The 12,052-nt window shown below is 43.7% G+C and overlaps 1 protein-coding gene across 6 annotated transcripts in view; it reads left to right on the forward strand.

The window, feature by feature from the left end:
- Positions 1 to 12,052, forward strand: part of TFDP2 (transcription factor Dp-2) — a 156,772-nt gene that overhangs the window by 39,509 nt on the left and 105,211 nt on the right. For 3 of the 6 annotated variants that reach the window (XM_073359794.1, XM_073359795.2, XM_073359796.2), the window contains exons 2-3: positions 2,982 to 3,045; positions 4,031 to 4,097. In XM_073359794.1, coding sequence (XP_073215895.1) covers positions 2,982 to 3,045; positions 4,031 to 4,097 — 131 coding nt within the window. The remainder of the gene's footprint in view (positions 1 to 2,981; positions 3,046 to 4,030; positions 4,098 to 12,052) is intronic. The other 3 variants (XM_078854421.1, XM_073359797.2, XM_073359798.2) reach the window with 1 other exon arrangement.

The raw sequence follows: 12,052 nt of genomic DNA on the forward strand, positions 1-12,052 counted from the left end.
TATATGTGCAACTTTGTTGCCTTTCCCAGAGCAAGGTGGGCAATTAAAACTGTAGTTGCTCCTTTGGCAGTGATCAATTACAGTGTAATTCTGTTAGTTTTCAGACATGTCACCTGTTCCAATCTTGATGCGCTTGCCATGGTCCTGGTGTCTTCATATTCCTCTCCATGAAACCTTGCAAATTTAGTGTATTTCAGTCTTCAGGCTCTTTGCTTTTGAATTTAGCCAATGTATTATATTAAATTGTATGCTCTTTTGGGTTGAACCTTGTCCATTACGTGCTTGTAAAGTGCTGTGTTCATGTTAGGAACATTTATTTATAGATATTCTATAACCCCATCTATCTATTGGGTCATCCTAAGAACTGTTATAGAATATAATAACTACTTTCCCTTGCAGCCAAAATAACAGAAAGGAAGCTGCTCATATCCTTGCATCAAATGCCTTGCAAAAGAGGCTGTTTACATGCACTTGTATTCTACAGCAGTGTTTCTCAACTTTTTTGATACCAGGGCCCAGCTTACTGCCTTCCTAAACTGTCAGGGAAATCTCAGGGACTGGTGCCAGTCCATGGACTTGTCATTGAGAAACACCGTTCAACAGAATACATCCGTTGTCTCAAGCAGGATATTATAAAAAGCAACAGAAGGGAAACAGCACTAGCAGCTAAATATTAAAATTGTGCTTTAGGAATATTAAAGGTGACCTCTTCAGCAGGAAAAAGTTGGTCATGTGCCTTTTTTTTTTCATTTTTGATGCTTTATGAAGTATAAAGACGACCAGAAATCTTTTTTATTTTTTTTTTAATTTTTAACTTTAGAGTACATTCAAGTAGTGGGTAGTCTGAAAGACTGACTAGGGAGCTAGTGAAATGGAGACTTCACAAGAGCCAAGTGTGACAGTTGAACTATTAACAGGAAAATAGAATGTCAGACCACGTAAAACTTTTTTTATTAATGCATATTTAACTTCAGTGACTAACAAAAGCTTCCTTAATTCAAAATGTTGCATAAAGATTCAGCAAACTCATCCCCTAAAAAAGAGGAAATCCCAATAAAAAAACAAAACCAAACAAAAACACCTTTGCAGGTTAAACTCTTTTGGTTATTGACATTCCCAAAAGAAAAGAACATTCCTTGCCAAGTTCACATATAGCTCTTCTACCAAGTATCAATGGCATTAACTGGGGCTAGGTTCAGTAATATGTCTGGGGGATTCTTTCAAAATAAACAAATCTTATGGTTTGAATCCTTATCTAAACCTTTATCCACTCCCAGATTTTGGAAATTTAAAAGTCTCTAAATATGCTGGTTATTTTTTCCAATTATTTCTTCCCCACTTGCAACCATGTGGGAGTCCTCTGTAGTATGGAAGAGATTAGTTTTTAATTGGGGAATATAATATCAAAATGATCATAATTATGAAGTAAGAGGAAGGCTCATCATACTGTTTTCACCATTGCTGGGCTGCTTTGGTTTGTTCTGTCCACTCTTGTCACATGGGGGTTTATGAAAGGCATAACTGTAAACTGAGGATGGGGGCATCTCAGTATTGAGTTTGACACAAGGAGAAATAGAAAGTCCCTTCCTATGGTAGGGAGAGTGAAATAGAGGCATTCTCTCAGGAAGCACTTGCAGTAGGAAGAGAAGTGAGGTGCTCAGCTGCATAAGGCTTCATACCTATCTTTGGAAAAAAGCCAGATGAGCAATATATGGGTGAGTCCATATGACTGCCCTTTCCTCTAGAACATGGGTGGGCAAACTTTTTGGCCTGAGGGCCATATCGGGGTGCGAAACTGTTTGGAGGGCCAGGTAGGGAAGGCTGTGCCTCCCCAAACAGCCTGGCCCCCTCCCACTTCCCACCCCCTGACTGCCCCCCTCAGAACCTCCGACCCATCCAAACCCCCCTGCTCCTTGTCCCCTGACCGCCCTCCCCCCCCGGGACACCACCCTCATCTAACCCCCATGCTCCCTGTCCCCTGACTGCCCCCCACAACCCTTAGCCTCACCCCCACCCCCTGACAGGCCCCCAGGACTCCCACACCCTATCAACCCCCCGTCCTCTGACTGCCCTCCCCGAACCTCCACCCCACCCAACCGCCCCCTGCTCCCTGTCCCCTAACTACCTCCCCAGACTCCCTACCCCTTATCCAACCTCACCCCCGCCCGTTACCATGCTGCTCAGAGCAGCAGGAGCTTGCAGCCCCGCTGCCCAGACAGAGCCAGCCATGCTGCCCGCACGGTGGCGTGGCTGTGGGCAAGGGGGGATGGGCTGGGGGCTAGCATCCCCGGCCAGGAGCTCAGGGGCAGGCAGGATGGTCCCACGGGCCATAGTTTTCCCACCTCTGCTCTAGAAACAGCATTCAGTTATGTCTACAGTGTCTTCCAGGAGAAGTGCAGACACAGATGAAATATAGTGCAAGTGGGTTTGATACCTGGCTGGGTTTTGTGCTGCCTTGCTGGTTGCTAGTGAAAAGACTTAATATGCTAGGGCTGTGGTTTGTTTTTTTGTTTTGTTTTTTTGCCCTCTCCCTACTCCCAAACCTGGAGGGTGAAGGGGGAGGAAATGTCCCTGTCCCTCTTAATAATCAGGCGTCACTTGGACCACTCGGTTGCTTTCTCTTCCTTCTTGGCATGCTGCAGGGTTGGCTGGACTGTTCAGTGGTTCTCAAACTTTTGTATTGGTGACCCTTTCACACAGCAAGCCTCTGAGTGCATCCCCCCTTCTAAATTAAAAAGACTTTTAAAATATATATTTAACACTATTATAAATGCTGGAGATGAAGCGGGCTTTGGGGGTGGAGGCTGACAGCTCACGACCCCCCCTCATAATAACCTCCCGACCCCCTGAGTTTGAGAACCCCTGGTTCTAGCTGCTGTTTGAGAACCCCTGGTTCTAGCTGCTGTCTCAGCAGGAGGAAGAGGGCAGGTGGGTTTTGTTGTGAGGTTGCCTTCCCTTCCAGCTGCTTGTGCATTTGACAGGGGCCCAGAGCAATCTCCTTCCCTGGCTGGACAAGAACTTAGAGCACAGCAAGCGGTGGGGAAGGTAAGAAGCCTTTAACCGCCCCCTGTCTCCTGCCTGTGGGGGGGGGGGGGTGCAGGTTGGTGGTGGTGGTGCCTGAGGGGTATAGAGGAGAACTAGGGTTTCTATGTGCAACAGTAATACAAATACTTTTCCGCAAGTCAACAGAAACCTGACTGATAGCATGGCTGGTTCCTTGTTTTCAGCTGCGGAAAGAAGCAGTAATAAATGGTTTAGAGGGAACCTTAACTTTGGATCTTGTGCTATATAAACTATGCTTTCTCTCAGATGTGCTAACTTTGGCAAAGAAAGTTTCACAATTTTAGAAACACATATTTTGTTCTGTATTTTGCTTTGCTGAGATGTACTGTGGGAATCTTTATTTAACCTTGAAATTGAGGGAGATTTCCACATCTGAGCCATTCTTTTTAGGTGACAGATCTGAGGAACCGTCCCAGACTGAGGTGTTAATAGAGGAGGTTTTGGAGCAAATGTTACACATTAAACAGATATAAGTCATCAGGACCAGATGGTATTCAACCAAGAGTTCTGTCAGAACTACTAATTGTGCAGTGTAATTTATCATGTAAATCAGTTTCTGTACTGGAGGATAGAAAATGTGATACTTTTTTAAAAAAAAAAAAAAAAAAAAAAAAAAGGATCCAGAGGCGATCGTGGCAATTACAAGCTGGTGAGTCTAACTTCAGTACCAGTCAAATTAGTTGAAACTATAGTAAAGAACAGAATTATCAGACACATAGATGAACATGCTTTGTTGGGGAAGAGTCAAGACATTGGTCTGACCCAATATGGCCGTTCTTACGCAATTTTTTGATTACTTTTTAACATTGTGAATCTGAAGACTTTAAATTTAGCAGGTGAGTAATATAAGGTGCTTATAAAAGTGATCCCTAAGCACTTGAGTCCGCAAAATTGACCTGTTGGTTGCATAGTAGAAAATAATTACAAAGCTGATCATATTTTAAGACTTCTAAAATGTTTTGTTCAGATTGGTGTAACTTCCACAAATGGAGACCTGAAAGGATTTATAGATCAGAACCGGAGTCCATCAAAAGGTAAGAGAAGTTGAATTTGTCTGTTCAAAAAATAAACTCGTTGTAAGGCTGCCTTCTCTCCAGACTTTAGCCATTTAAAATCTTCCCCTAAATTGTTGGTATGCCCACTATATGTGGTTGATTTAACTTTTTGGGCCCAACTTAAAATATTAAAGCTTAAAGTATTAGATACCTCTGTATCTGTGAATGCTATATTGTAGATCCACAACAGTGACTCTAGTGTTAAGGCTTTAAGATGACAAGCCAAATCAGACTTATAATAAAAGCTATCAGAATATTAAATTACTCACTTTTTTTATGGGGGTGTGGAATGTGTGAATACGCCATCTTCTTACCTCTACCCTCAGTCTCCATGTTGCAGGGATTCTTCTGACTAAGGGAAAGATGGACTGAGCTTCTCCCAGAGTTAATCTATGCCACTGAGGGAGGATGAGTTTGTGATAAGGTACTAGACTGGGATTCAGAGGATCTGGATTTAGTTCCCAGCTCTGCCACAGACTTTGTGTCTCCATGGGCAAATTACTTAATATCTGTGCCTCATAGCAGTTGTAATATTGGATCAGACCCATGTTTACAGCAGTGACCAGTAGTAGATGTTTCAGAATAATTATATCATATTCTATGTAAGTTTTTACTGGTCTCATCACCATAGTATGTGAGCATCATCCTCTAATGTATTAAGGAGAGGCAGATGTGTGAAAACTTGCCCCCATGAAGGTGTAGTCCTATTCCCTCATTTATAGATTGGCTTAAACTGAGAAGTATGGGGTTTTAGATTGCCATCAAAATGTAACAGGAATATCCAGAGATAATAGTATCCATATAAATGTCCAAACCCTCTCTGATTCTTTAGGTTTTGGTCTCAGTAACATCCTGTGGCATGAGCTCCACAATCTAATTATGTATTGTGTGCTCCTCAGTTCTCCATATATAAATTGGGGACTGTAATATATCTTTTGTCTTGATTATTTAGATAATCCTTCACTGTATTTGTAGAGCATGTAGCACAATGGGAACCCAGGCTTTATTCGGGCTTCTAGATGCTACTGTAATACAAATAGTAAATAGTAATTGTGACAAACGTGGAACTGCTCTGTAATTTATAAATATTATAATGTTTTACTGTATAAATATATTGGTTTAGTTCAATAGTGGGTTATAAGCAAGAAGAAAATAATAGCTCAAGATAAGACTCTCCTTGGCAAACATTTGAGGCTTGTTATGGGCCATTGGCTCTGAGGAGTCTGGCTCAATCTCCTGCTATGCCCTACTGAACTGATTCTGACAAACAGGGCAAAAGTGTGAGAACTAACAAGAACCAAAGGAACTCTGGCTGGATCATAAGGGTTTTTCTCTCTAGAGGAGGCAGTTTCTGGGTAGCTGTTCCAGAAAAACAAATTTAAACTCAGACCCCCTGCTGGGGCATCTGCAGAAGGTAGGCCTACCTAGGTTGTCATGGGATGGTAAGCTTAGGTCAGTGATCCCCAAACTTTTTACCTCCCGCCCCCCTTTACTGCTGAGGTTGGGGCTGCGGCCGGGCTGGGTGCTGATGCACATATCATTGGCGTTAATGTTGGTGGGGAGATTTGTTTGCTAAATGTTTTTGCATTGTCAGCTGTCAAAAACTTTCCTCTTTATTAGGATTCTCTTTGAGGCCTTGAGGTTGATTTGGATTGTTGTTTTGGAGTTTCACTTTGTTTTAAAACTCAAAAGAAGGATGTTTTGCTCAAAGGTTAACAAAGTGGGTTTTTAATCATAATCTTTTGTATTAATCAAAATTCAGGAAAACTTTTCTGATCATGGTTATTGGTGAAATAATAAGTAAGTGATGAAAGAGACCTATTTATATTGTTCCTTTCATCCCAAATGTTTCTCTCTCTCTCTCAAAATCTGCATTCCACTTAAGCAGCTAGTACACGTTCTCTCTTTAGAGGTTCATGAAAACACAGAGGAAGAATGTCTAGATCCAGTGCCTAGGAGAATGAGTATATCATAGTAAAAATATTTTCTGTATTTTTAGATGAGTAACTTTTTTCTTTTTATTTCCCCCCGTGTCTTCGTGTTTTTGAATATCTCTTTCACTAAAAGAACACCTAACACATAGGTTAAATTTTTTCTAAACCATTATAAAATTCAAACAAGGTAGTTTTCTCTTGGTAGACTGATCTCAAAAACAGAACTCAGACATAAACCTAATTCCAGTAAGTTTACAAAACTAATTTATTGATTAGATATAGAAATGGGAAGTTTTTTGTAGGCCAAAAAGTTGATATTTTTAAGTTTAAGAACAAGAGGATAGCAGAGGGAGTTTATAGGAGGATGAAAGGATAAAATCAGCATGGTTAGGAAAGGCTGCATCACTAGTGCCATCATTTGTCCTGGCTTCTCTACCTGCACTTGTGTCCAGAAAAAGAACCAACCATGGATTCATCTACCCAGGTCCTGGTGTGGATTTGCAGAGATTGTGGCCTGCATTTCCCAATCTTAGAAAGCCAGGCGAGGCAGACCATCCTGTGTGAGAGGTGGAAGCAGATGGGAGAGCTACAGGAAGAGGTGGCTAGGCTGAGGAGCATCCACACATGCAGGGAACTCATTGAAAACCTGCATATGGAGACCTCCAAGGTGGAAGAAGTAATCCAGCTGGCGAGGACTGCAGTACCACCACCAGGGGAGGACGAAAACTACTCTTTCATAGGAAGGAAACTGGCTTCTGGTAACTTCTGGTAGTGGGCAGTGCTCCATCCTTGCTCCCTATGCACCATCCATAGAGAGAAACTGGTATGCTGCCCTGACAATGAAGGATGAGAAATCTCCCTTAAAGGAGAAGGAGGAGAAGAAGCCAATACCCCCAACGCTGGGAGGATTGCAGCCACCACTCTCAAGAGTAAACAAAGGGTGATGGTGGTCAGGGATCCCCTTTGAAGGGGGACAGATGCGTCAATCTGCTGGGCTGACCTGGCATCCTGGGATGTGTGCTGCCTGCCAGGGGCCCATATCCGAGGTGTTATGGAAGGATTGCCGAGGATCATCAGGCCTTTTGACTATTTCCCCATGCTGCTTATCCATATGGGTACTAATGATACTGCAAGGTGAGCAGATCAGAAGTGGGTACAGGGCTCTGGGAGTGAGGGTGAAAGAGTTGGGGACGCAGAAGGTGTTCTCATCAATCCTTCCCATCAAGGGTTGGGGCCCAGGCAGAGACAAACACATTCTGAAGGTAAATGCATGACTGCATGGATGGTTTTTCCAGGAGGGTTTTGGCTTTCTTGACCTTGACTGGGGGATGGTATTCTGAGAAGGACTGCTGAGCAGAGGCTCTGCCTATCAAGGATGGGGAAGAGTATCTTTAGATACAGACTGGCTAACTTAATGAGAGAGGCTTTAAACTAGGTTTGATGGGGGCAGGAGACAAAAGCCCACAGGTAAATGCAAAACATGGAGACCTGGGTGAAGGGTCAGAATTTGGGGGCGAGGGAACAGGAGCAATCACAGCAAAGACAAAAGGGAATATAGAGGGGAAATTTAATTAACGTCTTAGATGTCTATATAGTAATGCAAGAAGTATGGGAAATAAACTGGAACTAGAAATACTAGTGAATAATCACAATTACAACAATTGACTTCACAGAAACTTGGCAGGATAATTCACGTGACTGGAATGTTGATACAGAAGGGTGTAGCTTTGTCAGGAAGAGACAGGCAGGGAAAAAAGGGAGGAGGTGTTGCCTTGTATATCAAAGATGTATATGTTTATACCAAGGTTTAGATAGAACAGGCAGGGCTGAAAGTCTCTGGGTAAGAATAAAAGGGATAAAAAATGGTTGCTGTCAAGGTAAGGGTCTACTATAGACCATCTAACCAGGATGAAGAGGTGGATGTAGTGTTTTTTTTTTTTTTTTTTTTAAACAACTAACAGTCATCCAAAACACAGGACTTGATAGTGATGAGGGACTTCACTCCCCAGACATCTGTTGAGGGGGAATAGTACAGCAGAGCACAGATTATCCAATAATTTTGCAGGACTGATGGTCAGGATCCCCTGGGAGGCTAACATGAGGGGGCAAGGAGGTTAGGAGATCTGGCTGTATTTTAAAGAAACCTTATTGAGGGCACAGGAACAAACCATCCCGAAGTACAGAAAGAATAACAAATATGGCAGGTGACCAGCTTGGCTTAACAGGAAAATCTTCTGTGAGTTTAAACTCAAAAAGGAAGTTTATAAGAAGTGGAAATTTGGACAGATGACTAGGGAGGAGTATAAAAATATTGCTAGAGCATGCAGGGATGTAATCTGGAAGCTCAAGGCAAAACTGGAGTTGCAGCTAGCAAGGGAAGTGAAGGGTAACAAGAATGGTTTCTACAGGTATGTTAGCAACAAGAAGATGATCAGGGAAAGTGTGGGACCCTTACTGAATGGGGGAGGCAACGTAGTGACAGATGATGCGGAAAAAGCTGAAGGACTTAGTGCTTTTTTTTCCACAGACAAAGGCATCTCCCAGACTGCTGCACTGAGCAACACAGCATGGGGAGTAGGTGAGAAGCCCTTAGTGGTGAAAGAACAGGTTAAGGACTATTTAGAAAAGCTGGGCATGCACAAGTCCCTGGGTCCAGATCTAATGCATCCAAGGGTGCTGAGGGAGTTGGCTGATGTGATTGCAGAGCCATTGGCCATTATCTTTGAAAATTTGTGGCGATCAGAGGAGGTCCTGGATGATTAGAAAAAGGCAAATATAGTGCCCATATTTAAAAAAGGGAAGAAAGAACCCGGGGAACTACAGACTGGTCATCCTCACTTCAGTCCCCGGCAAAATCATGGAGCAGGTTCTCAAAGAATCCATTTTGAAGCACTTGGAGGAGAGGAAGGTGATCAGGAACAGTCCACGTGGATTCACCAAGGGCAAGTCATGCCTGACCAACCTGATTGTCTTCTGTGATGAGATAACTGGCTCTGTGGATAGGGGAAAACAGTGGATGTGATATATCTTGACTGTAGCAAAGCTTTTGATACGGTCTCCCACAGTATTCTTGCCAGCAAGTTTAAAAAGTATGGATTGGATGAATGAACTATAAGGTGTATAGAAAGCTTGCTAGATTGTCGGGCTCAATGGATAGTGATCAACGGCTCGATATCTAGTTGGCAGCTGGTATCAAGTGGAGTGTCCCAGGGGTTGGTCCTGGGGCCGGTTTTATTCAACATCTTTATTAATGATCTGGGGGATGGGATTAATTGCACCCTCAGCAAGTTCGCAGATGACAGTAAGCTGGGGGAGTGGTAGATACGATGGAGGGTAGAGATAAGGTCCAGCGTGACCTAGACAAATTGGAGGATTGGGCCAAAAGAAATCTGATAAGGCTCAACAAGGACAAGTGCAGAGTTCTGCACTTAGGAAGGAAGAATCCCATGCATCAGTACATGCTGGGGACCGACTGGCTTCGCAGCAGTTCTGCAGAAAAGGACCTGGGGATTACAATGGACAAGAAGCTGGATGAGAGTCAGCAGTGTGCCCTTGTTGCCAAGAAGACCAATGGCATATTGGCTGTATTAGTAGGAGCATTGCCAGCAGATCAAGGGAAGTGATTATCCCCCTCTCGTCGGCACTGGTGAGGTCACACCTGGAGTATTGTGTCCAGTTTTGGTCCCCACACTTACAGAAGGGATGTGGACAAATTGGAGAGAGTCCAGCTGAGGGCAACGAAAATGATTAGGGGGCAGGGGCACATGACTTATGAGGAGAGGCTGAGGGAACTGGGCTTATTTAGTCTGCAAAAGAGAAGAGTGAGGGTGGATTTGATCGCAGCCTTCAATTACCTTGTTGCCAGCACAGAGTGCCCGAGGCAAGCAACAGCTGGGTTCGTTGCCCCATGTCCATCGCGCCAATGACGACAACGGGGTGGAGAAGCAGAGAGATTTATTTGAAGCTTCAAATAGGGCGCAGGGAGACTGAGCTGTCTTAAATCCTGCAGCAGCGCATGCAGATTTTAGTATATATTTTTGCTTATTTTATTATATAAGCTTATGCAATTAATTATTTGTTGCTCCGTACAATACCATAGCCAATCAGCTAAAGCAGCCAGTTGTGTTTTTCCTCAGTAGCGTTGCCCGAGCCTTGCCTTATTTGAGTCTATTTGTTACTGGTTTTTGCTAAACATTTTTGCCTTATTTATTTGTTTCCCAGGTCGAATCTGGCCTTGGCTGGCGAGCCATGTGCAAACCTGTCTGTTTGTGTGCTAGCTTCTTCATAGTTATGCAGGGTCACAGAAAGTTGAAGGAGCAAAGGGGCCTTAGTTTATCTGGGCCTAGAGCAAGAGGGCTTCGACCCTTGTGGTCTTCCACCCTCCCGAGTTAGCTAGTGTAGTGCCCAGTGTCACCAACAACTCCCTCCTTTGAGAATACTTAATAAGCTTGCAACTGAGTTTTTTTTATATTTTTTGGTTAATAAGTGATTAAGTGCTGAGGAGTTAGAATTTTTAACAAGAGGATATAATGGGGTTTTTGTGGAGCGGGAGGCACATATTTTGTATATAAGTGCTTTACAACAGGCAAGCAAGAGGAGAATGATAATATGCAACACAGCACCTGTGACCAGGAGACGAACAATGCCTTCCCCCAGGTCGGGCAGCTATCCCCAGAGTGAGTCAAAGATAGTGGGCACTCTTCCTTGGGCTTTTTATTGGTTAAAATAAAACCTGTTTGGCTGACAGGTTGTGCTTGTTAATATTTTGTGAATTTTTTGGGACATACGTACAGCATTTATTTTTAATTAGGGCACACACTTTGCCCTGTGCAGCCAAAAGGTAATCTAGGGCTTGGCAGTTTTGCAGGGACAACGACTGGAGTTAATAAAGTTTTGTGTTGAGGCTTCTTTTTATGGCCAAGGTATTATTGGCGAACTTGGTGAGGAATACAGAGAGCTGGCGATAGAGCTTGGCCAGTTTACCCACTTTATATGCTGGGAGAAGGATTATACCAAATCTATTTTTTTTTATTAATGGGTTTGTGGGTGGCATACAGGGACCGCTGGTGCCGGCCCGATGGGAGGTGGGCCATGACCCGAAGGGGAGGCGTAAGATACCCCAAATAACAGCTTCCGTGCCAGTAGTGGGGTAGCCATTTATAGGCTGAGTTACCACAGACATAAAAGGACTGTTCATTGGCTACCTTGCCATTGTGGCCCAATTTGTTGCCTGTGGCTTCTAAGGGGGTGTAATATTGAAGCCCTTTGCCTGTGTCTTGGCCAGCACTATTACGCAGAGGAATAGTGGTATTTGCGGACGGGAACAAATAATACTGAAAGATGCTATTACCAGCAAACCAGGTATGGTTAGCAGCGGCTTTTTGGCGATAACAAAGGAGGCCCATGGGGACGGAGCGTAGCTGGATGGGTTTGGGGGCATGGGTTGCATTCCAGTAGGGTTTCTAGGGATTAGTGTTGCTGCTAAACTGGCCTTTTTAGCACAGTTTTTTGTTAAGGTGGGCTGTGTTTGCAACCGAGTGGCATTTGCTTTTATTTACCTGTTACAGAGGTCTGACCGGTTGCGGGGGGGGTTGCCCTCCAACGGAAGCTGGCTGTGTGGTAGGGGATCTGGGAACATATCCAGCAGTTGGAAAGATTAAATTCCCCGGCAAAGGCGATTTTTAAGGGCCTTATAGGTATTTACATTTAAATTAACAGGTTTTTAACCATTTTTTTTTTTGAGAGAGATAAATGGGGAATACCAGGCAAATGACACCCACTATGAGGGACCTCATGGTGTATATGCCCTTGTAGCCCCGCTTCTTCCCCCCCCCCCGGTGCTTATGTTTTTTTAAACAATAATTTGAGTTCAAGATTGTTGGAGGGTGATGTGCTGGATGTTCTGCTGGTGGAGGACTAGGCACCACCTTCAGACGAGAGTAATGGATCCAGTTTTTGTGTTCCTTGACCTTTGCCGCTGTGTGGGAAATCAGCAGAACG

Source organism: Lepidochelys kempii, chromosome 9 (assembly GCF_965140285.1).
Source record: "Lepidochelys kempii isolate rLepKem1 chromosome 9, rLepKem1.hap1, whole genome shotgun sequence".
Taxonomy (NCBI): Eukaryota; Metazoa; Chordata; order Testudines; family Cheloniidae; genus Lepidochelys; species Lepidochelys kempii.